This window comes from Anas platyrhynchos, chromosome 2 (genome assembly GCF_047663525.1).
Source record: "Anas platyrhynchos isolate ZD024472 breed Pekin duck chromosome 2, IASCAAS_PekinDuck_T2T, whole genome shotgun sequence".
Lineage (NCBI taxonomy): Eukaryota > Metazoa > Chordata > Aves > Anseriformes > Anatidae > Anas > Anas platyrhynchos.
Window position 1 is genome coordinate 115,115,145 of NC_092588.1, and position 24,266 is coordinate 115,139,410.

General features: G+C 43.9%; 1 protein-coding gene across 2 annotated transcripts in view; it reads right to left on the reverse strand.

Annotated features, from left to right (window-relative positions):
• NEK11 (NIMA related kinase 11) overlaps positions 1–24,266 on the reverse strand; it is a 108,115-nt gene that overhangs the window by 27,600 nt on the left and 56,249 nt on the right. For both annotated transcript variants that reach the window (XM_027451142.3, XM_072033428.1), the window contains exon 13: positions 1,320–1,444. In XM_027451142.3, coding sequence (XP_027306943.1) covers positions 1,320–1,444 — 125 coding nt within the window. The remainder of the gene's footprint in view (positions 1–1,319; positions 1,445–24,266) is intronic.

The window sequence follows — 24,266 nt, forward strand, 5'->3', positions numbered from 1 at the left end:
TAGATTTTTCTGGCAACAGAGTGTTTGCATGTCTATGTGTTGTGAGTAAACACAGACCCAGCAAATTGCAACAAATCACTGCCTTAGATATTCCAACGACTTACAACTATTTGTTTATATTACTACTGTATTAACTGTTAAAGCATGTTATATGTTTAGTTTGAAAACCAGGAGGACATTTCTAGACTGCATGAGACTGTCTATGAGTAAACTTCAAGTTTAACTGGTTGAGAGAATTTCAGGATTCCCTGCCACTGTGGTAAAAGTAGTGCTCTGATTTATCATATACACATTTAACTTCTGCTTTAAAACTATAAGAAACTTAAAGAGACTATTAGCTCACAAATTTTAAACAACATCACAAGTGATTTATAATTTAATGAAGAGGTTTTAGCAAACTTGGTTGTTCCACAAAACGTAAAAACCATCATTCTCTTCCCTGCATTTTTCACACATGAACTCATAATAACATTTGTGATCCTAAACAAAAGCAGACAGTACTGTTCAGAAGCACTGTAACACAATGCCTTAAGTTGATGACACAGGGTAGAAAGTAATTGTTACTGAATGCCTTAGGAAGATCGATTTTCAGAACTGACTTGGGCATTTTGGTTCATTGATTTCACTGAGACTTGATCACTGAAGACAAGGTTCATCTTGGTTCATTCTGATCAGATCTAAATTGGGTGCCTTTTCCAATCATCTTCAACATCCTACAAACTGCAATCACTAAGATTTTCTTGTGGAAGCCTCACCCAATAAAGCTTCTTTAAGCCTTTCAATAATAAGTTTTCTTTTTATTTACACTTTCTAAGATTCTTGGATAAGTCTACAGATATGCTGGTCAAGACTTGCTGTTGTTTAGGCTCATGCTAGAAAATACATCTAATACAGGCTGGAAGAAGTGGCATCTAGAGGTGCCTATCTATCCCCAGGAAATAATTCTGGAATTTAGATCTTATGCTTGAAGTATTCTTTCAGCTTTAACTTAAATAACACATAGCTAACATTACATATAAGAAACCTACTCAGAGCGTGTGGTGGCCACAAGGGAGTTTACTGACAACAATCCATGCTAAGGCAATCATAGGAGCATTATTGTTAATCTTGAAGGAATGCAAGCATCTTTTTCATCAGTGTATCAGATTAATTATACGTATGCATACTCACATAACTAATTCATGATACTGCTATACACACACATTCCTGACAAAAGCAAATTGCAGTAATGTCACTAGGGCAAAATCTTGGAAGTAGTTTCATTTGCCCTCGGAAAATGAGCATCAAATGTGTACTGTTTTCCCAAAGGTCACACACACCTGGTGATTTGTCTTGGAGACAGTCTGTGATGCTTCCACATCCTCCTCTTCTTCACTGCTTTCTGAACAGGACTCAAACTCATCATTATAATATTCTTCTGCAATTTGTGGGTCTTCAGGGATCTCTAAAGGCAATTAAGAGTTTATAGTATATTGACAGACTATATGCATAATCTTAAAAAGATGCAGTGGATTTTGTATCACCAATGTTATGTCACTAACAATGCATTCTGTAATTGAAATCACTGGATAGATTCTCAGCTTAAAAAGTGATCTTATGACATGATAAGCAGCGCTAAAGCTGTCTCTGCCAAAAGGTCAGATCCTCATATTTAAATTAATGACCTCAAAGAATCTATATTCATTTCAGGCTGAAATCACTAAATAATAGAATAATTCAAGCTGGAAAGGACCTTAGGGGATCCTCTAATTCAACCTCACTCAAAGCAAACAAAAGTTTAAATTTACAGGAAAGAAAATCTGCATGTCTTGCCAAACTCTCCCAAAACAAAAACATTGAAAAATGAAAGAAAGTAGTGAAAAGTCAAGCTCCATATATCTAGCTGTCATGCTCACTCAATTTATTACTATCACTTGAGAAGTTATAGAAATAGCAGTGAGTGCAATATTAAAATAGACAATGAGCCTCTGAAGCCCAAGAACTGTTACTAAAACTCAACATATTCATCACAGCATAGAAGACATCACTTTTTCTCTGCTCCAGGAGAAATCTTTGAGCATCCCTGACTCCATAAGAAATGAGTTAGTAAAATAACTTGACGTTTGATTGCACCTGCTTCAGTGAGCTGCCCTTTCTAAGCAAAAGCCCTTAAGCACTTGTTCAGTTTTAATCAGAGGCTGCACTGTGGTGACTATCAGAATTAAGAGCAGGATCCCTGTTTTTCTAGATAGAAAACTGCAGTGCAAAGGGCTGCCCATGGGAAGCACAGGTCAGTGGCAGAGATGGGATCAGAGCTCGGGGAATCCTGGCTCAGCAACTGTCCCATCAACTTCAGCATTTGTGCAGGGGGATGCTCCAGGAGTGCTTCCTTACTTCCTTCCTGAGTTATTTGCAATGTTATGTACAACATTTTTGGCCTTGGCTAATTTTATTACAACAAATGCTATTTGAAGACAAAAACAATCTAATATTAACCTGTCATAAATCACCGTGGTCTTAACATTAGCTCATGCTGACTTCTCCCATTCTCCCAATTATCTACGTCTTTAAAGAAATTAAAACTGATTTATCTTAAATATTACTGCACTGAAATCAATTAAATTCAAACAATATGTTATAAAAATTAAGAATGTTTAATTTATTATTTTTATTCATTTCACATGGATAAAAAGAAAACAAACGTACAACAACAACAACCAAAGTATTTAAACAAGTGAATATAATTAAAGATGCCCATGGATATTAGGCAGGAGGAATGATTCTAATCTTTAAGGCATAATAAACTCAGGGGAAAAGAAAAAAATAGAGAAAATGTATTTATCTGCAGCACTAGGTGGTTGAAGTTCTCCTGCTGAGATATTATCTCTACTATTATTTACTGTCTCCGGAGCATTTTCAAAAATACTTCCTTTCTTTATAAATTTGATTTACCTCCAAAATACTGACACATTTTCACTTAGCTTTCTATTTTTAGGACATTTGTACAAGCTCCATTGCCACAATTTCTAATAAGAAAAAAAAAAAAAGAAAGATAACTTGTGCTTCCATAGGAATCTCCCCCAATCCCCCAAAAAACATTTCCCACGAAAGAAAGAATTTACTATTGCATCTAATGAGTCTAATTGAGTTCTCTGAAGTGCCATTTTTGACAGAAAAGCCTAAAATTTCATCCTAAACAAATAAACAAACAAACAACAAAAAACCACCCTCAAACATCATTCATTTTTAGCATGGAAAGAATGCTACTAAATGAAGACATGTCTCCATTTCCAGACAGAGTAAACATTTATTTTTCTTTCTTTCAGGGACATTGTCATTCCTGTGATTTTTATAGTTCAAAATTATGAACTATAATTTTATTAGGTTCATCTGCATGCTATCTGTGTGTGTATAAGTACTCACAAACATATGAATCAGCTTATTTATTACATTATAATGCAAGCATTGGACTACACCAGTGTTTTCAGAGTTGTTTTCTCCTCCCACGTTCTGCATTTTTTTTACTGTTACTCTAAAAAACACAATCCATCGCTTTCCAACAGAACTAGGTACAAAAATCAGTTGTTTTACTCACAGTTGTAACCTCAAAGTATGTGCTCTGGCTACGGTAAAGCTCTATACCATGTGAGTAGCCCATGACCAGGCTGAACTGAGGCTGATGCAGCTGAACTACATGGAGGGGCTGGCACCATCCAAAGCCCACTTCCATGCCAGCTTCTGCATCCTTTCCAGAATCTCGCACTTTACCATTTCTGATACTGTTTTGACAGCTGCACAAAGATGGCCAGTTAATCCGAGTTCAGTAACACAATTTTAAATGTTAGTTCACACACGAGAGATACTCCAGGATACAGATGTTTCCTGGCCCCAGTTCAGAGGCTGTTCCAAGTGACATTTCTCCAACGAAGGCAACGTGTCCAGTGGACCTTAGGAGCTAACAACAAGTCTTTAGAGCTTCTCTTTGCTATGACACGCATCTTTTAGGCAGGCACTTTCAAAACATCAACATATTCATTTAGAATACATGGTTCAGTGTAACAGTTTCTACTAAGTAGAGCCAGCTCCCCATTGCCCATATGCTACAGATGCAGGGACACAGCTCTGCTTCTCTGCCGAACTAATTTGGATACAGAAGAGCTTATTTAGCTGAGACAGAATCAGGAACGAATTTCAGGAACACATATGCTGGCTTTAGCACAGCAGATATCACAAGTCATCACAGTGAGCTGTGCCTGTGCTGGCTGCCCACAGAAACCCTCTGAATATTGTAGCATTGTAGTATGGTGCAGTATAGCTTCACGGAGTGAGGCACCAAAGAAACAGCTGAGACTGACTCACCTCTGCTAGAGCCAGTGTGAAGAAACCTACTAAAATTCAAGTTAAACCCCCAATAATGACATGGTTGTCTCAGTCCTTTAGTGAAGTGCAGATAACTTGAGTGAGCTGGGGTTTGGGCTCAGGGAAGACACTGTTAGGGGAAGCTGGGCCCCATATGCTGTCATTTTGCACGTCTGCAGACCATCCTTTAGGACATTTACTACCTGAGTTTTTCCATGATTCTCAATATTTTAACTCTTCCGCTTTCTTCTTCCCCTGTTTGCCAAACAGCAAAGAGCTGGTTGCTGCCACCATCTCCTGAATGTCCTTGGCGCAGCTCCACACCTCAGCAGAAAAAAAAAATCACAGAAGGAAAAACCTTGGTTTGTACTTTCATATGACTAACTTTAACAAAAATGTTCTTTGGGCTAGGTCTGTTTGACTCATTTATGCACTTCTGCAAAGCCTAGCATGGACTCCAGGACCAGAACCTTGACTGTCCTTTCTGACAGAAAACAGAAATTAAACCTGTGTGTGCCTGGAAGGTACTTTGGAAAAATAAATAAATAAATAATAAAAATAAAAACAAAGTAATAAATGATGCTAGTGAGGTGAACACAAGTCTATCATATCATATATCATATCATATCATACCAAACTTCTGCTGCAGCACCCAGGATATACAGGACCAGGAGAATGCACCGTATTTCAGAAAGTCCTGACACCAACTGCAGCCCATTGGACCCACTTGCTCACACAGCACTCCTGGTCTTCCCAACTACAGCAGGTCCAAATCCACCCATTCCTTCCATGCAAGAAAGTCACCCTGTGCAGCATACGTCAGGGGCTCTGCCTTCTTCACAGAGCCTTGGCAAACAAACGTTGCAATAATATCCAGTGTAAAGTTTTGTAATACTGTGTCAGATAAAACATGGCCCTAACACCATTGTAATACACTTGTCCCTCAGTCACCTGTTCTTCCTCTGATACAGCCCACTTACACACTCCTGATGGAGCACAAAGAAAGGTCTCTATTGCTGTTTCCTCACATTCGTGATCCCAATCTGTCAGCTGGTATCTGAAAATACATGACATTTTATCTAGCTTTGTGTATTTCGCTAAAGACGGTCACAGCACCCTTTATGTGCTCACAAAGCACTCCATTCAGAACAAACTCAGCTATTGCTTACATACCACTAGGCACCTTAGGTACAGCATTGAGAGATTCAATATTTGTAAAGTGTATTATGTATTCAAAATAAAAAAGCTCTGAACAATATCTTTCCCCTTTAGATTTCTTTCTATATATCACCATGACGCTAATAGTAGAAAGACGGGTAAAACCCCATTATCTAAAGATCATAAAAGCCCAGCTATTTCCCAAGAAGACAAGCTATGCAGAAAACAAAGAAATGCAATACTTGCAATATTTTGTTCAAATCCACCAAGAGCTTTTTCCATGTAACATAGTATCTTGGCGACAACAACGGTTTTCTCCAAAGAGACTAAAATACTTTGATAAATATCTTTAATTTTCTCTTGCCTTGAAGTCATAATTGTAATCGGTGTATTAATGCAGCATTCTCACATTGCAGTGCATGCAGAAGACAATGAGTAAGGCCCTTTTTATCTTATTAAGAAAGAGGGAAGAGAAAAAAAAGAAAAAGAAAACTGAAAACTGACTTGTATAACATATGCTCATTTTCACCACCTGTATTCACAATAATGAAGGCGCACTCGGCACTTAAGGACTATTGCACTTTTTTTTTTTTTTAATCCCAAACTTTAGCACACCCCTGGAAAAAACTAGATTATCTCAGCAGTCAGTTTCCGAATTTAAGGAAGAAAGTAGTTCTTATTCAAGCAGCACACTCCTCTGCCTACACAGTACCACAGACAGAAAAGCAAGGAGCAAAGCATTCTACTACTCTGACATACGTGTGCTCTTCAGAATAGCATACCATTTATTACAGAGCTTTCATAAGAGAGAAAACAGACTGAGCTGAGCCATTGTATCTAGGAGAGAGGTTTGAAACACAGATGTGAAACACGAAACACGTGAGTTTCATAATCCCAAATGAGAGCAAGGGCTCCGTGCCCCCCAGGGCTCAGGTCAATACTCATTCGATTAAGAAAAATAAGATAACTCCATTATTATAATTTAGGATCACATAGATTATTTATTTTCCCTAGGGTGGGATAACTTTAACAGTTTCCATAGAACAGAACTGCCATCCATTGGTTAGCTATAAACAAGATAAACGTTATTAAGCTCTGAAGATTCACTGCTCAGCAAATCAGTTGAAGCTTTTGTCCAGCTAAACTAGGCTGAAAATGACTTTGGAAAATGCATTGTTTAGGAAATGAACTCAGGGATATAACAGGACTTCTGTGTTCCAAAACGTCTTGTATGAACTTTTTTCCTAAACACAAAAGGATTACTTTTTAATGACAGAAGTCATTAAAAGAACTACTTTCTGACACAAAAATGTACAGCATAGTTGTAATGAAAAATGATTTGTTCTAAAATGAGAGCCAGAAATATAACAAAAATTAAACATTAATATTTTATACTTCTGTTTTTAGCATTATAAAAAAGGAAAAAGCATGATTTACCTGTGGACTTCACTGAGTAAATTTAACTACTGTGAAATGTCTTGGAAAAATGGAGATAAAGAGAATAGAAATCAGAGTGCAGGTTGTCTATTACTTGATGTTAGAAATGAAGTAATTACTTCAAAGTGTTTTTCCATAGGGGGAAAAAAAATCCCTTTCTTTTAAATCCAAATGAGATTTCCAGGAAAAATATTTTATTTCATGAACATAGCTCTTTTCCTCAGACCTTCTACATCTTGTCATTTTATCTGTATATCCACAGGCAGAGCATGAAAGAAAAAAAAAAGGAGTTGCTAAAAGGAGCTGTTAACAAAAAGGAACAGCAAGAAAGCATACTTTTATTACATTTTTCCCTTAATTTTCAGTGTTTTTGTTTTTTTTTTTCTTCCAATTTTCTAATGGTCATGCATAGAGAAAAGGGAGCTTTGGCAGGCAGTGACAATGACATGATGCCATACTGCCTTTCATGAACAGTTTAAATTTCATCAACTCTAGAAGCTTTCCAGATATTCAGAAATCCTTTTAGTTCTGATGGGTGAAAGAAGAGAAAAAGCAAAATAACAATGTAGTCAATAACAGGGAGCACTTACTGAGTCCTGGAAGCCATTTCATTTACGCACAAAGAGGGTTGCTTTATGCACTGTTACTGTAAGGGTTGCTCTATTACTTGCACAACATCCAGCAGAAACAGTAAGAGCTGTACATTACAGGAAAAATGACCATGAAGCTACCTTACAACATCATCTTAAAACTACCTTAGCCCTTGCTTTATTTCCAACTTCTTGATCTGTCAAAGCATATTGTCAAATAAAATATCAGTTTTCCTGTTGAATTTGGCAGAGACTGCCTGATACTTTCTCTCTTGGTGGGATGACAGTGCTGGGAAGGAAAGAGTCCATGTATTAACACGAAAAGCTGCCTCTTCAGGAAGCCACTTCCTTCTCCCCAAGGTTTAGTATCAAGAGATAAAATGGGACCGTTTTCACAATGAGAATAGAAAACATGGAACGGTTCAGATCAGAACTTGGTGTAAGCAGTGTGCACATGAGATTCTGGATGTAGTAAAGATACATGTAAAATACATTTAATTTGGGTATAAGTAGTAACGCAAATTATGTGTCAGATATGTACAAAAACAAGTAAATGACTCCAGCCAAGCAAATCTACAAACAAAATATTGAGACCCCCAACACCCAGATGTAATTAACTGGTGAAACTCGATGTATTTTCCTAGACTGAATGGGTACAATTTGCTTCACGTAGCAGATGAAATAGCAGGACACAATAAAGACACATAAACTCAGTGTCTTTATTGCTGTCACCTTCTCATTCCCTCCAGCTAGTTGTCTGACAGACACACACACCACTCAAAGCTAAACTAGTAGAAACTGTAAACTAATTCAGTATATTTCAGAGCAAATTCTCACTCACTTGGAATTGGCTCCAGTCACCATATAATTTGGCCCAGCTTCCCAGAAATGCTGTTTAGTTTGATAAGTAAGCCAGAATACTACAACTGGGGGCAGACTGGCATTCCTTCTGCAGTGCTTTTCAATGCCATCCTGTTCACAGATGCTTTGTTTGCAAGTAAATGCCTGGTGTGTCTTCATTTCCATCGGCTTCACCTGGAGTCTGAAGTGCAGCATAGAGTTATATTGCCCACTAAGCAAAACAACTTGGAACAAAAACTAGTACTTTTCTAACAAAGATTTCCAATACCGAAATTGTAACAATATCTGCCATACGATCTAGTATAAAATATTTTGTACATATACAAATTTGGTGCATTTGCCTCCTTCCTAAATTCATGCAGTGTTTTATAATTGGGTTTTAGCATAAGCCTTTGGGATGAGTGAAGTGGTTTCCAGTGCGGACTTTAAAATGACTCAGTCAGAATTGTTTTAACTATTGTCATTGACCAAGGTGACTTAGGAGGTAGCCTCTATTTATCATTGCCAAACCAAATCAATATGAAAAAGAAATCAGAAAAAAAGTAGGAACTATAGAGTAGCATGGTTTGTTTTCCCCAAATGTTCAGTGTTCGTAGAAGAGGACAACACTCTTCTACATACAAAAGACAATGCTATTCTACAAAGATGCTTCTAAATTACCCTCAATACTAGACAATCTGAAACTTCATAAAATTTCCAAGAATTGTTCTTTAATTGTATGGCTACCCTCATGGAAAAAGGATTTAAATAGGGAGCAATAACCAAAGCAAGAGACCAGTTCTCCAAAGGCAATACTTCTAGGGAAGAACCATTTAGACAAGAATATTCGGTCAATAAGATAATAATAATAAATAAATAAAAATAACAAAGTATAGATTCCTTTTCCTATTTGTGTCTAAAACTTGAAAATTTTGTTATGCCTTAATCCTGCCAGAATAAATCAGATTTACTATTCCTTTAATTGAATCTGGAACAAAGTGGGATCTCAACGCAAAACCAAGCAATGAAAACATGAGACAGATGAGCATGCTCCCAGTGTGCCTATGCTCTCAAACCCTGTGAGAGTGGCAGGAGTTTTGACACCCCATGTGCAAAGGACACGTGAAGGACTGGTAGCTGTAAATTTCAGAACTAAACGGGCAAGATTCTCTCAGCAAGCATCCCATAGTGTCATTTCAGCAAGTAGCAAGTTGTGTAATACGCCTTATGATTCTGGAAATATTCCTGCTTATAACACAGATCTGTATTTTTACAGCTACTATGACATTATTCTTGTGTGCTAATTTACTCACTTGTTAGTGGTTATGGTCCTCACCTTCCTACTGAAGAAACCGCAGTGTAAATCAGCATGCACAAATTATCCCTCAAGAATAAATACACTTTGCTGTGACTCCAGTAAAGATACACATTATGTCTCAGATGAGTTTCTCTAATTATTTTTATTCCCCTTTTGCTTTTCCTAATTTGCATAATTTAATTTAATTTTGACGTGCAAAATTTAGCTCTCTGGCCTACCTGCTGCAAGAGTGGTTCTGAGCAAGTATTATAGAAGAATTTTTCATATTTATTCACACAGGGGATCCATGGCAGAAACTCATCCGAGCCTTAATTCTTAGCTCAAGAAAAGCTGTTTCCTTTAGGGCTACTAGGTTTACTGGTTTTGAGGAGACCAGCAGATAACCCACAGCAGAAATTACTGCAATGTTATCCTCTTGCAACAAGTCTTTCTGGTTACAAAGGATATTACAACAACAGCAATAATAATAATAATAATAAAATATTGCAGAAAGGTTCTTACTGCCTCCTATGATAAATATTATTCTACTCTATCTTGACCTGCCAGACTGAAAAACAAAAGAAGATGTGATTTTCCTAAAAGACTAAAATATAAGTATGTGCAGAGATGCTTAAAGATGCATTCAGAAATATTTCATGGTTTTGATCTTATAGGATGAAAACAATCCTGTCAATTTTTCAGAAAAGCTTGTAAAAATAACAGTAGAAAAATACTATAATATTTTATAATGAGTGAACATTTCCTACTTGAGAGTCAGCTGAACTTTACCTACTTGAAATTCAAAGCAGTATGTCCATAACTTACAATTAGCAATGGAAATATAGAAATAGCATATTCAATTACTGTAACGTATTTAGCTATTTCAGAATTGTAATGAAATCAGGGGTTTGCTAGATGTAACATATTGCAACATATTAAGGTCAGGAATTTAACATGATGGTGATCTTTGGAGTATAAGGAAACGAAAAGAATAGAATACAAACCAGAAGGATTGTGTGATATGTCCCTTTAATTTATGTCTTTAGTTTTTGTTTTCCTTTTTTTTTTTTTTCTTTTTCTGTACAAATAATTTAAATACAGCAAGTAGTTAGTTTAAGCCATTTTGCTCCTTTAACTTCACCCCTTCCCACACAGAAACAAAGCAAGTAAGCGCAGAAGAGTAGCTTACATGGAACTAGCACTCTTATAGGAAGGGAACGAAATGGATGCAAATGCAGGTGAATGTACTGATGATCCAAAAATGCAAGACATAATATTTTATTTGTAGCCCGTAAGTCCGGTGTTGTTTTGCTGTGTGGTCTTTTTCATTCTTGTCACTTAAGTACAATGCGGACAAGCCCTTAGAAATACGGATGTAGTATATATATTAGTATATGTATATATGTAGTATATATAATTTCTTGAATGCTTAAACAAAATCTTTCTCACTCTAGTTTACTATGTATTATCAGCTGTGAAGTTGATACGAATGTCAAGTAGCGTATTTAGCCACAAATGCCAGTGTGTGGCTTTAACTTTTCATGCCTGTTAGACTGTAGCTTGTTGAATTTAATACTCCTTATGGCCCCTGTAAAAAGTATGGGATTCTGATAACTGAGATAGCTTTCAGCCCAATATCTTTCAACTGCAAAAATTGATCCAAATCAGTATCAAAGATAAGGAAATGGTAGTTTTTGTTGCACGTGTAATTGCACTGAGCTTTCTGGGAGCACTTTTAGATATAGTTTATGAATTTGCAGCCAATTTCAAGGTAACTTCTACTGTAGAAATTGAATCAGAAACTTTGAACATTTAGCTATTACAGTTGTGTAACAGGATTATATCTTGTTCTTCATGCTTCATGCCACTGCAAAGACTGAGCTTCTCTACCTAGAGGATTTTCTGTGTAGTAAACTAAGAAACTGTAGATTTTCCATACTAATTTCTCACATGGATAAGTATAGTGCATGCTCTGACAAAGATTTATCTGGTTTCATTACAAATAAATCCCCATAACTAGTCTTTCCTATTTATTAAATACATCTGCAAACTTAGAGCCAGCCAATGGGAATTGAGTTGTATACAGAGTTGAGAGGAATTATGCTGTAAAATGTGGCTTCATTAGATAATCCTGCAACTGAAGCAAAAGGTATTGCACACAAATAATTAATGTGATATAGTAACAGAGCTGCAGTTTTCCATCCCAGCCCAGCATGAGGTAGCCCACAGAGAAAAGCTGAAGTGATCTACCAGTACAACAAAAATCCGTGGAAAAGATGACCCTCGGCACCAGAACCTTTTCTCAATACTTGGTTCTCTGGGAAAATGGACATCTGCTCATCTGATTACATTTTTTGTATAATCAGAAAAATAGACTACGAGCTCAACAAAGTTAATCAGTGTATCATCATGAGGTATATTGCTATATTAGAAAGTAATGCATGATAATGCATGATGTTTTGTGATGTTTCCAATAGCTCTTCAAAAGGAGGCCATATCAGAAGGAACATTAAACATCTAATGAACTCCATCCAGCTGGAACAGACTTGTTCTAGCTGCCATAGGAAGGCACTGACCGTATTTGTCCATAACATCAAGGCTGGGTATAGCTTATGGATACCTGTATCTTTCAGGTGATAATTTTTCCTGATGTTTCAGATAATAAATCATTTATTCCACCTGAGCTTAATACCTTTCATGGAAAAGAGCAGTTAAACATGGGCAGTCCTTCTTTATTACAGCATTTTTTTCTTTCTGATATATAAAAGTGACATCTAGTTGTCCAGTCCTATGATAGAATTTGCCTTGTCATTATTCTCACATGACCACTACTGAAACAAAGTACACGTCCTCACAAGATAGACAGCAATCTTCAGAGAAAAACAAAACAAAAACAAACAAAAAAAACCCTACATTCCTGTATCTATCCTAGTCGTCCAAATGCCTTTTTTTTTTTTTTTTTTTTTCAAAGGAACAGGTCAAGGGGGAGGAAAACAAACAAACAAAACAAACAGATGTGCTGTCACCAAATTCATTGCAAAGTAGCTTTTATTTTTGATGACAGTCAGAGAGGATGAGTGACTAATTTCCTAGATAAGTATTAACAAAAATAGGAAATATAGATACAGGTTTATCCTGACACATTTTTAATGATTTGCAGAATGTGCTTTTTAATATTCAGAAAAAAAAAAAAAAAGAGCTGGAGAAATGTAGCAAAAAAAAAAAAAAAAAAGGGAAAAAAATCAAAGCACAAAGGGAACTTATTTATAAAACATTAGCAATTTTATGGATTCTTTATAAATAAATGAAAGAACATCTGTAAATGAATACACATACGTGTATATTTTTGACACACATATTTGCATTTAATACTGACAATGACTCCGTGTCTCTGAGTACAATCTCAATGTGAGATTTACTTCAGCTCCTTTATGTGTCTTGCTTGTACTTGGAGAACAGGAGATGAAAAAGATGGGAAGACATCTAGAGAAAAAGACTGTTCCCACTGGTACAATATATTCTTAACTGTTCTGTCGACCCTAGCTTTAAATTATTTTTATGATAAAAGTTCCATAACTTCCTGGATAAACAAGATGTAGACACCAACATTCTTCAATTAATGTTAAATACAATACATATTTCAACGAATATCTCCAGTTATCAAACACAATTTACTTTAAATTTGGTTGCCAATTAACAAATTAAAAAAAAAAGATTTAAACTGTTGCACAAATGTTTCAAATACGGAAAACCATTTTTCATTGGTTTGTATTTACAAAGGTTTGCATATCTGAGGAATGAGGCAGTGCTCTACTTAGCTGAAACAACACAGGAAAAGTATATACTTTTCTAATAATATACTCAACATACCACTTCAGCCCTTTACTCAGTATGGTTAGTAATAATTAGAAAGGCAATTTTTCTAGGTGACTCTTAGCAACTCTGTTGTCTGCCTTTCTACAAATAAAAGGAACATTTATTGCTCCAGACTGTATGAATAAAGATGCAAAACTTAAGAAGATGATTACAGTAACTTAAGAGAAATAGAAATGTAAAGCACTATTTAAATCTTTGCAAGTAACGTTACCTACCCACCTGCGACATCTCTTAGTAGACCTGCAATGTGCAGAAGAGTAGTTACCCAAACTTGAAGAATCCTTTGCTCTAACAAGCATGCAAAATGTAGCAAAACCTAGGACCAGGAGACCTGGTCCTCCTAAGATCCAGAACCCAACGATTTACAGAGATATTTCTTAATAACCCACTGTGGATACCTACTTACCCTGCTGGCAGTGCATGCTAAGAGGATTCCCTACGCTTTTGTGATTATGAGTTCTCCTAACATACTGGCTGATGTTTTATGAGAGGAGACTTGATTTCCTTGCAAGCTCAGCCAGCACTGCAGAGCAGCACTTCAAGTGCTTCTGAACACTGTAAGGATGGTGACAAGAAGGGTGGGAAGGGCACAGAAGCAACACACCACTATGCAGAAAAAGTTTCAAGGAGAAATCTAAAGAGTTAACTTAGACTAGCCAGACATCTCTGAAATAAGCTCCGGGTACTAAAATACCTACTTGATCCCTCAAGGACCTACATATCCTGTGTCAAATTACGTAGGTCTGAACTGATGAATCATCTGTGGTTTTGCTGTTACTAGATGGGATATGGGAAGGGCATGTTGATTAGATGGTATGATATGTAATCTGCAGCTGCAAATAATTGAGGAATTAGCTTGCACACTAAATCAGTGGAAGATGGTTTGCATCAGGTCTTGCACATAGCAGTTTATGTAACAGTAGCAAACTTTTATGGTCCAGGCCATTTTTACCCTTTCATCTTGGGAAAGGTGTCTTAATACAATTAAAACATACAGTTACCACTTCACACACAGGTTATATAAATCTATGTAACCAGGAACACAGCAAAGCTGGCAAGGGAGAGGTTTGCCCTGCTGGAGTCAGTATGTATGGAACCACCTTCCAGAAGCTAAGCTAAAGTGAATCACCAATACAAAGAAAGACCAGAATATTATAACAACATACACCGGATGACCCCGAGAACTGGGATCATGGAAAATGAAAATTCAAAGAACAGAGTCGTAGCAGAGTGCAAGCATTAAAACAAAAATAATCTGTCGTAAACTGGAAGATGACAGCTGGGAAGCGTCTTAAGGAAGGAGAGTTCAGGTATGCTGTGAGTGGCCAGTGTTAAAGGGTATGAAAAATACAGAAGTATTTCATAGAAGTGTTACACAGAAGGATATTAATGGTGCCACGCTGCTTATGAAATCATGAGGAGAGTAAGCAAAGGAAGGAAAATCACTATTTAAGCTGCAAGTCAACAGAGTAATGCATTCTGCAAATGCTGGCATGGAATAGCCAAGGGTAAATCTAAGGCAGAAATAAGAAGGTTCAAAAGCCCTGAAATATTTTGGCCCAGAAACAACTGTCTACACAGAGTAGCAGAGGGATCTTGCCAGAATATATCAAACGTGTCAAATTCTTTAGGAAAAGGAAGTATGAGTAGATACCTATGGCAGCCACACACTGGACTCAGTGGTGAAAAGGAGGCTTGTAGTTTTTCTACGGAAGAAAAGCAAATGGTGGGGAAATGATGTCACTGTGGATAGCACTTCTCTAGCAAAGCACCGAGCACAGCCAAGTTAACAGCTCTGAAAATGTGTGTTTTCAATGCACAGCTTCCTCTCCTGGGTCACTGAAACGAAAATAGCATAACTTGCTATTCACGTAACTTTTCACTGTTGCCCACTCCCATGTTAAAACTGGACCCTTCTTGAGTTAGATTAATCATAGAATCACCTAGGTTGGAAGAAACCTCCAAGATCACCTAGTCCAACCTCTGACCTAACACTAACCAGCCCTCCACTAAACCATATCACTGAGCTCTACATCTAAACATCTTTTCAAGACCTCTAAGGATGGTGACTCAACCACTTCCCTGGGCAGCCCATTCCAATGCCCAACAACCCTTTCAGTAAAGAAGTTCTTCCTAATATCCAACCTAATCCTCCCCTGGTACAACTTTAGCCCATTCCCCCTCATCCTGTCACCAGGCACATGGGAGCATAGACCAATCCCCACCTTGCTACAGCCTCCTTTAAGGTACCTATAGAGAGCCTATAAGGTTGCCCCTGAGCCTCATCCAGGCTAAACAACCCCAGCTCCCTCAGCTGTTCCTCGTAAGACGTATGTTCCAGGCCCTTCACCAGCTTCGTAGCCCTTTTCTGGATACACTCCAGGACCTTGATGTCTGTCTTGTAGTGAGGGGCCCAAAACTGAACACAGTACTCGAGGTGAGACCTCACCAGAGTACAGGGGGACAACCACTTCCCTAGACCTGCTGGCCACACTGTTTCTTATACAAGCCAAGATGCCGTTGGCCTTCTTGGCCACCTGAGCACACTGCTGGCTCATGTTCAGCCAACTATCAACCAATATGCCAAGGTCAGTCTCTGCCAGACAGCTTTACAGCCACTCATCTCCCAGCCTGTAGTGCTGTTTGGGGTTGTTGTGCAGTGGCAGATGAGCAGCTCCAGGTACTGATCCCACAACATCTCGCCCAGGCGCAGGGAGCACAGCCCCTTCACAGCGCGACATCCTGATTTTCTCTAAACAACCCTAGGTTTCTCATGCACGTTCCCACTGTCTCTGGCCAATTTCCACCTTCACAGCTAATAAGCTGTTCCTCAGTTTCTTGTTCTGTCCTTATCAATGGTGGAATGCAAAAAGCAATGTAGCTTTCCAAGACTTCTTTTGGAGAAACAGAAAGCATATATTCTTTATTAACAGCACTGGGTTATGTGGGGAATAATTCCATTTGACATGTACACGTAAGCAAGACAAGTAGTAGTAATTTATGGTACAGTAATATCCATATTCATGCAATTCTTAAGAAAGGGCAGGACTTATCCTAATGGTTTCTCAGAACTAATTATCATATTGTCCCTCCTGCTATCGCAGGCATAGTCAACTCTGGTGGTAGCACTTAGGGGCTTTCCGATGAAGGCTCATAATCTACTGCATTTTGTACTTTGGACCGTTCTGTTTTGCACATGCTCAGTCATTTTTTAACTGCTTCAGCACTTTTGACCTTTTGCAAACTCAGCTAATTTAATTAAGTACTACTTTGGGCACCATGTTCCTTCTTCGGCCTGGATTTTGTGCATAGAGCTGAATCTTCTTATCACGTGAGGCCGATACAACAACCGAGCAATTTAAACTTTTGGGCTGCTCCCGTTCCCAACACCTTTGCACTCCCATGTTGACTTCCCATCCCCCAAATGACTTCTCACCCCTAAGTCTCACTCACGGACCCGCCACCCACAGCCGCTCCCCATCAGGAGCAGACACCCCCAAACCAATTCATGGCGGGGACAGCAGGGGAGGGCTGTGTCCAGCCCCCTTCCCCCCCCTCAACCCCCCTCCTGCCGAGCGATGCGGGAAGAAGTGCAGGCAGAGGCTTTGCAGGGTGGAAGAGTGGTAATTTATTCTTCCTGGGGGAATCGTGGCTGCCACCCCCAGCCCATCCCCAGGCGAGGCCCGGCCGCCTGCTCAGGCGGGGGGCCCGTCCTGCCGGCCCGCGTGGTCCCCGCTTCCCGGCTCCTCCTGCCGCACCCTGTGCAGCCAGGATGTGTCCCCGACTTCGGCGTCCTGCGGGGAGCTTGGCAGTCTGCGCCCGACCTGCCCCGCGTGCCAGGAGAAGCTTCTCTCCAGTCTGCGCCCCGTGGAGGGGCTGCGCGCCCTGCGCCGGGGCGAGACGCTGCGGGAGCGGTAGTTGGAGGGGCTCCTCCCCCGCTGCCCCCTCTGCTGCTGCTGCTGCTGCCGCCGCCCCAGCCGCTCATTCCGCTGGAACCTTCCCCGGGGTCTTCGGGCCAGGCGCACCACTGCTACAATGGGCCCGCGGCACATCGGGCAGGTGTCTCTTCCCTCTGCCCAGAGGTGGATGCACTCCAGGCAAAAGGAGTGCCTGCAGGGGTCCACGCGAGCTGCGCTGGCAAGCGGGCCCAGGCAGATGGGGCACTCCTCGGGCTGCTCCTGCCGCCAGCTCATGGTTCCTGCAGCTTCCGCAAGGTGCAGATGGTCGTCCTGTGGGGGAGGCTGCCCTGGTGCTGGGCGCTCAGCAGCTGCCCGGGGTCTTCAGCACCTCGATGTCTCTCGGGTCGCCGGCAGGAACTTGACACCTCACGTGCCACCAGGAGGACTACTGCAGAGAGAAGCAGGAAGAAAATGTTGTATCAGCAAGCAGACATTCGCTTTCTAGGTTCTACCACGTTGTCTAGAGTGCTGTAGCTGTCAGCAGTCTGTGCATGGATTGCAAACACAGACTAGGCTTAGGCCAGATGAGGTACATGGATGTCTGTAGGTGTGAGAGCATTACCGAAGGCCCTTGATGGCTCGCGTGCAACAACAATGGCTTCGCGTATGCCTATAGCAATAGCTCCGCCTCTCTCTCTCCTTCCAGCCGTGGAGACTCGAGCTCTCGCCTACCACCAGCCGGACTGGCCGCAGGCGCCCCGCGCAGGGCATTTATAGGCAGCCCCCTTCTGTGAGGCCAGAGGGGACATCACAAAGGTTTCGGGGTACCCCTGGTGGCAGCACTGACTTGATGGGAGTCTCAGGTATTTCAAGTGACACTTTATTCTTGATACCTCAGTGCCCTCTCCTTGGCCCAGTCCTGGATTCTACCTCTTCCGAGATGGCTTTTCTTAATTAGCCTGATACCGCTCTCCGCTTGGCACCTGTCAGCGTGGAGCAGCCATCTCAAGTCTCACAACGTTCAGGTGACCTCTGTCAGTGCTGCCCTCAGGGACACCCCAGACCCTGCTGATGTCACCTCTGGCCTCACAGAAGGGGGCTGCCTATAAATGCCCTACGCGGGGCGCCTGCGGCCAGTCCGGCTGGTGGTAGGCGACAGCTCGAGTCTCCACGGCTGGAAAGAGAGAGACGGGCGGAGCTGGTGCTAGAGGCATTCGCGAAGCCAATCTTGTTGTACGCAAGCCATCATCAAGGGCCTCCGGTAATGTTCTCCAATCCACAGACATCCATGTACCTCATCTGGCCTCAGCGTAGTCTTGCCAAGTATAACCTACCATAAGCATATTTGCTGCTCTAACAGCCATGTTTGCAATCCATACACAGAACAGTTACTGCTACAGCACTCTAGACAACTTGGTTGAACCTATAAAGCTAATGTCTGCTTGCTGATTCAATATTTTCTTCCTGCTTTTCTCTGCAGTTGTCCTCCTGGTGGCACGTGAGGCGTCAAGTTCCTGCCGGCGACCCGAGAGACATCGAGGTGCTGAAGACCCTGGGCTGCTGCTGAGCGCCCGGCAGCAGGGCAGCCTCCCCCACAGGACGACCATCTGCACCTTGCGGAAGCTGCAGGAACCATGAGCTGGCGGCAGGAGCAGCCCGAGGAGTGCCCCATCTGCCTGGGCCCGCTTGCCAGCGCAGCTCGCGTGGACCCCTGCAGGCACTCCTTTTGCCTGGAGTGCATCCACCTCTGGGCAGAGGGAAGGGACACCTGCCCGATGTGCCGCGGGCCCATTGTTGCAGTGGTGCGCCTGGCCCGAAGACCCCGTGGAAGGTTCCAACGGAATGAGCGGCTGGGGCAGCGGCAGCAGCAGCAGCAGCAGAGGGGGCAGCGGGGGAGGAGCCCCTCCAACTACCGCTCCCGCAGCGTCTCGCCCCGGCGCAGGGCGCGCAGCCCCTCCACGGGGCGCAGACTGGAGAGAAGCTTCTCCTGGCACGCGGGGCAGGTCGGGCGCAGACTGCCAAGCTCCCCGCAGGACGCCGAAGTCGGGGACACATCCTGGCTGCACAGGGTGCGGCAGGAGGAGCCGGGAAGCGGGGACCACGCGGGCCGGCAGGACGGGCCCCCCGCCTGAGCAGGCGGCCGGGCCTCACCTGGGGACGGGCTGGGGGTGGCAGCCACGATTCCCCCAGGAACAATAAATTACCACTCTTCCACCCTGCACAGCCTCTGCCTGCACTTCTTCCCGCATCGGTCAGTGGGGAGGGGGATTGAAGGGGGCTGGACACAGCCCTCCCCTGCTGTCCCCGCCATGAATTGGTTTGGGGGTGTCTGCTCCTGATGGGGAGCGGCTGTGGGTGGCGGGTCCGTGAGTGAGACTTAGGGGTGAGAAGTCATTTGGGGGATGGGAAGTCAACATGGGAGTGCAAAGGTGTTGGGAACGGGAGCAGACGCATGGTGACGTAGCCCAACTGCAAAAAAGGCTGACAGCCCAAGTCTCCTAAAAGCCTGGCAGCAGAGAATGCCTGCCAGCTGCGGAACCGGGCCTGGCAACCTGCAGCATCCCTGGAAGGTGCTGCTGGCCTCCTGCAAGTGCAGCCTAAGGGTACCTGAGGACCAGAGACTGTCTCCAGGTGCCACCACCAAGGGCAAAAGCAGGGAACTACAAGAGCAATGGGCTGTCTGAGAAGGAGGAACGGCTCTGGGAAAGGCGCCGTTCCCAGAGACTAGGAAGCATCGGTGTCTATCACTCGTCTCAGGTGAAACACAGAAATTAGCAGCAGCTTTTGGCTGCTCTAAGGAGGTGGTGTCCTCTGCTGTCTTCTGTCTCTCTTAATAGAAAAAGGACTCCTTCTCGACCCTAAATGGAGCGCCTCTCCCCCTCAGAACTTCTTGTGCTGCACAAATGGTTCTTGCCTACATGACATCCTTAATCCAGTGAACCTGTGCTGGGGATGCCCGGATGACTCTGAACTCTCTGATGGGAGCCTCACGTCTTTGCAGTGACACTTTGTTCTTGATTCCTTGGGGCCCACCCCCAGGCCCACTCCTGGGTTTAGTCTCTTCCAAGATGGCTTTTCTTAATTAGCCTGACACCTCTCTCCATGCTTGCCTTGAATCACAGAATATTGCCCAGGGGTGGTTTGTGGCCTCGTGTAATAACGAGAACTTTTCAGCAAAGAAAGCCTCCGTGTATTGCAGCACCCTACCAACTCCCACTTGCCGTCTCTCCACACCCGCAGGCAGGGGGGCATCCCTGAAGGGCTCAACCCTTTGGAAGGTCACGGCATGAACTTCGTTGTTGTCAGAAGCGGGATTCTGTAAAACGTGCACTCCGGGATGCTTTTGAGGAGGTGGTAGAAGAACACTGGGAGGTGCATGAGGCTGTCCTGGTTTCAGCTGGGACAGAGTTTGTTGTCTTCCCAGTAGCTGGTATGGAGCTGGGTTCTGGATTTCAGAAGAGAGTGATGCTGACAACACACTGATCTTTTAGTTGTCGCAGAGCACTGCTTACACAGAGCCAAGGCCGTTCCAGCTGCCCACACCGCCCTGCCAGCCAGGAGGCTGCGGGTGCACCAGGAGCTGGGAGGGGACGCAGCCAGGACAGCTGGCCCAAACTGGCCAGAGCCATGTCCCATACCCTATGGGGTCGTGCTGAAGATTGGGACTGAGCAGGTTGGCCAGAGTGTGGCTGCCACCACTCGGGGTCTGTCTGGGCATCATCACTCAGTGGGCAGTGAGCAATTGCATTGTGCGTCACCGTGCATTCATCCTGGAGGAGAGAAAGCTCGGCGGGATCGTAGCAGTGTCTAGACATCCCCAAAGGGAGGATGCAAAGAAGACGGAGCCAGGCTCTTGTCAGCGGTGCCCAGCGGCCGGACAGCTCTAGGTGGCCCTGCTTCAGCAGGGGGTTGGAGCAGATGACCTCCAGAGGTCCCTTCCATCCCCAGCCCTTCTGGGAGCTTCCTTCTGGGTAAAAAACAGGGCCCTTTTATACCACTGACACAGAAGATGGCGTAGGATGCCACCACGTAACAAGTGAGGTACTGCTCAATTCTATCTTCCACCTGAGACAGCCAAGAGGTTGCGGTGCTCCTGGTTTTCTCTAAACAATCCTAGGTTTCTCATGCATATTCCCACTGTCCCTGGCCAATTTCCACCTTCCCAGGTGGAAAGTTGTTCCTCAGTTTCTTGATGCGTCCTCATCAATGGTGGAACACAAAAAGCGGTGTCACTTTCCAAGACTCCTTTGGGAGAATTAGGAAGTAGGTATTCTTTATGAACAACGCTGGGTATGTGGGGGATAATTCCACCCAACACGTACAGCTAAGCAAGACAAGGAGTACTTATTTATGGTACGGGGATATCCATATTTATGCAGTTCACAAGAAAAGGCAGGATTTATGCTAATGGTTTCTCAGAACTAATTATCATATTGTCCCTCCTGCTGTTGCAGGTCAGGTAACCTCTGGTGGTTGCACTTCGGGGCTTTCTGATGCAGGCTCATCGTCTTCTTCATCTTGTACTTCTTTCTGTTTTGTGCATGCTCAGTCATTGTGGTGGTTTTACCGTGCTGGGCAGCTAAACCCCACAGCCGCTCTCTCACTCCCCCTCCTTTAGATGAGGAGGGGGAGAAGTAAAGCAAAGAACAACTCATGGGTTGAGATAAGGATAATTTAATTAAAGGGAAATAATTATAATAATTAAATAAAGACTGCCATGAACTAAACAATTTAACTAAGGGGAAATAAAAAGGGAAAGGGGAAAAGGGTGGGGAAAAGGGAAAATAAAAAGAAGGGAGGAAAACAAACAAACAAAATAAATGAAAGCTATATGGAAGTGCAGAGGAAAGAAATTACTCTCTACTTCCCACTCATGAGCGATGATTGACCACGTCCTTGAAGCAAGGCCTCAACGCACGCAGCCAGTGTTCGAGAGGAGGACCGACGTCTTCTCAACGAGAGCCCACCCCTCCCCTCTTCTTCCTGTTTCCACCTTTTATTGCTGAGTGTGACATCACATGGTATGGAATATCCCTTTGATTGGTTTAGGTCAGCTGCCCTAGTGATGTTTCTCTCCTCACTTTTTGCCCACCCCCTAAGAGGGTTAGAGAAAGGCCCAATGCTGTGCCACTGCTGCTTAGCAGTAGACACAACACTGGTGTGATAACACTGCTGTTCCAGCTACAAGTACAGAGTACGGCACTGTATGGGCTGCTGCCGGGAAAGTTAACATTCCGGCCAGACCCAGTACAGTCATTGTTTAACTGCTTCAGCACTTTCAGTCTTTGAAAAACTCAGCTAACTTAAATAAGTTCTACTTTGGGCACCATGTTCCTTCTTCAGCCTGGATTTTGTGCATAGAGCTGAATCTTCTTATCACGTGAGGCCGATACAACAACCGAGCAATTTAAACTTTTGGGCTGCTCCCGTTCCCAACACCTTTGCACTCCCATGTTGACTTCCCATCCCCCAAATGACTTCTCACCCCTAAGTCTCACTCACGGACCCGCCACCCACAGCCGCTCCCCATCAGGAGCAGACACCCCCAAACCAATTCATGGCGGGGACAGCAGGAGAGGGCTGTGTCCAACCCCTTCCCCCCCCACCAACCCCCCTCCTGCCGAGCGATGCGGGAAGAAGTGCAGGCAGAGGCTTTGCAGGGTGGAAGAGTGGTAATTTATTCTTCCTGGGGGAATCGTGGCTGCCACCCCCAGCCCGTCCCCAGGTGAGGCCCGGCCGCCTGCTCAGGCGGGGGGCCCGTCCTGCCGGCCCGCGTGGTCCCCGCTTCCCGGCTCCTCCTGCCGCACCCTGTGCAGCCAGGATGTGTCCCCGACTTCGGCGTCCTGCGGGGAGCTTGGCAGTCTGCGCCCGACCTGCCCCGCGTGCCAGGAGAAGCTTCTCTCCAGTCTGCGCCCCGTGGAGGGGCTGCGCGCCCTGCGCCGGGGCGAGACGCTGCGGGAGCGGTAGTTGGAGGGGCTCCTCCCCCGCTGCCCCCTCTGCTGCTGCTGCTGCTGCCGCCGCCCCAGCCGCTCATTCCGCTGGAACCTTCCGCGGGGTCTTCGGGCCAGGCGCACCACTGCAACAATGGGCCCGCGGCACATCGGGCAGGTGTCCCTTCCCTCTGCCCAGAGGTGGATGCACTCCAGGCAAAAGGAGTGCCTGCAGGGGTCCACACGAGCTGCGCTGGCAAGCGGGCCCAGGCAGATGGGGCACTCATTGTCCCCGGGGACCTCCTCGGGCTGCTCCTGCCGCCAGCTCATGGTTCCTGCAGCTTCCGCAAGGTGCAGATGGTCGTCCTGTGGGGGAGGCTGCCCTGGTGCTGGGCGCTCAGCAGCTGCCCGGGGTCTTCAGCACCTCGATGTCTCTCGGGTCGCCGGCAGGAACTTGACGCCTCACGTGCCACCAGGAGGACTACTGCAGAGAGAAGCAGGAAGAAAATGTTGTATCAGCAAGCAGACATTCGCTTTCTAGGTTCTACCACGTTGTCTAGAGTGCTGTAGCTGTCAGCAGTCTGTGCATGGATTGCAAACACAGACTAGGCTTAGGCCAGATGAGGTACATGGATGTCTGTAGGTGTGAGAGCATTACCGAAGGCCCTTGATGGCTCGCGTGCAACAACAATGGCTTCGCGTATGCCTATAGCACTAGCTCCGCCTCTCTCTCTCCTTCCAGCCGTGGAGACTCGAGCTCTCGCCTACCACCAGCCGGACTGGCCGCAGGCGCCCCGCGCAGGGCATTTATAGGCAGCCCCCTTCTGTGAGGCCAGAGGGGACATCACAAAGGTTTCGGGGTACCCCTGATGGCAGCACTGACTTGATGGGAGTCTCAGGT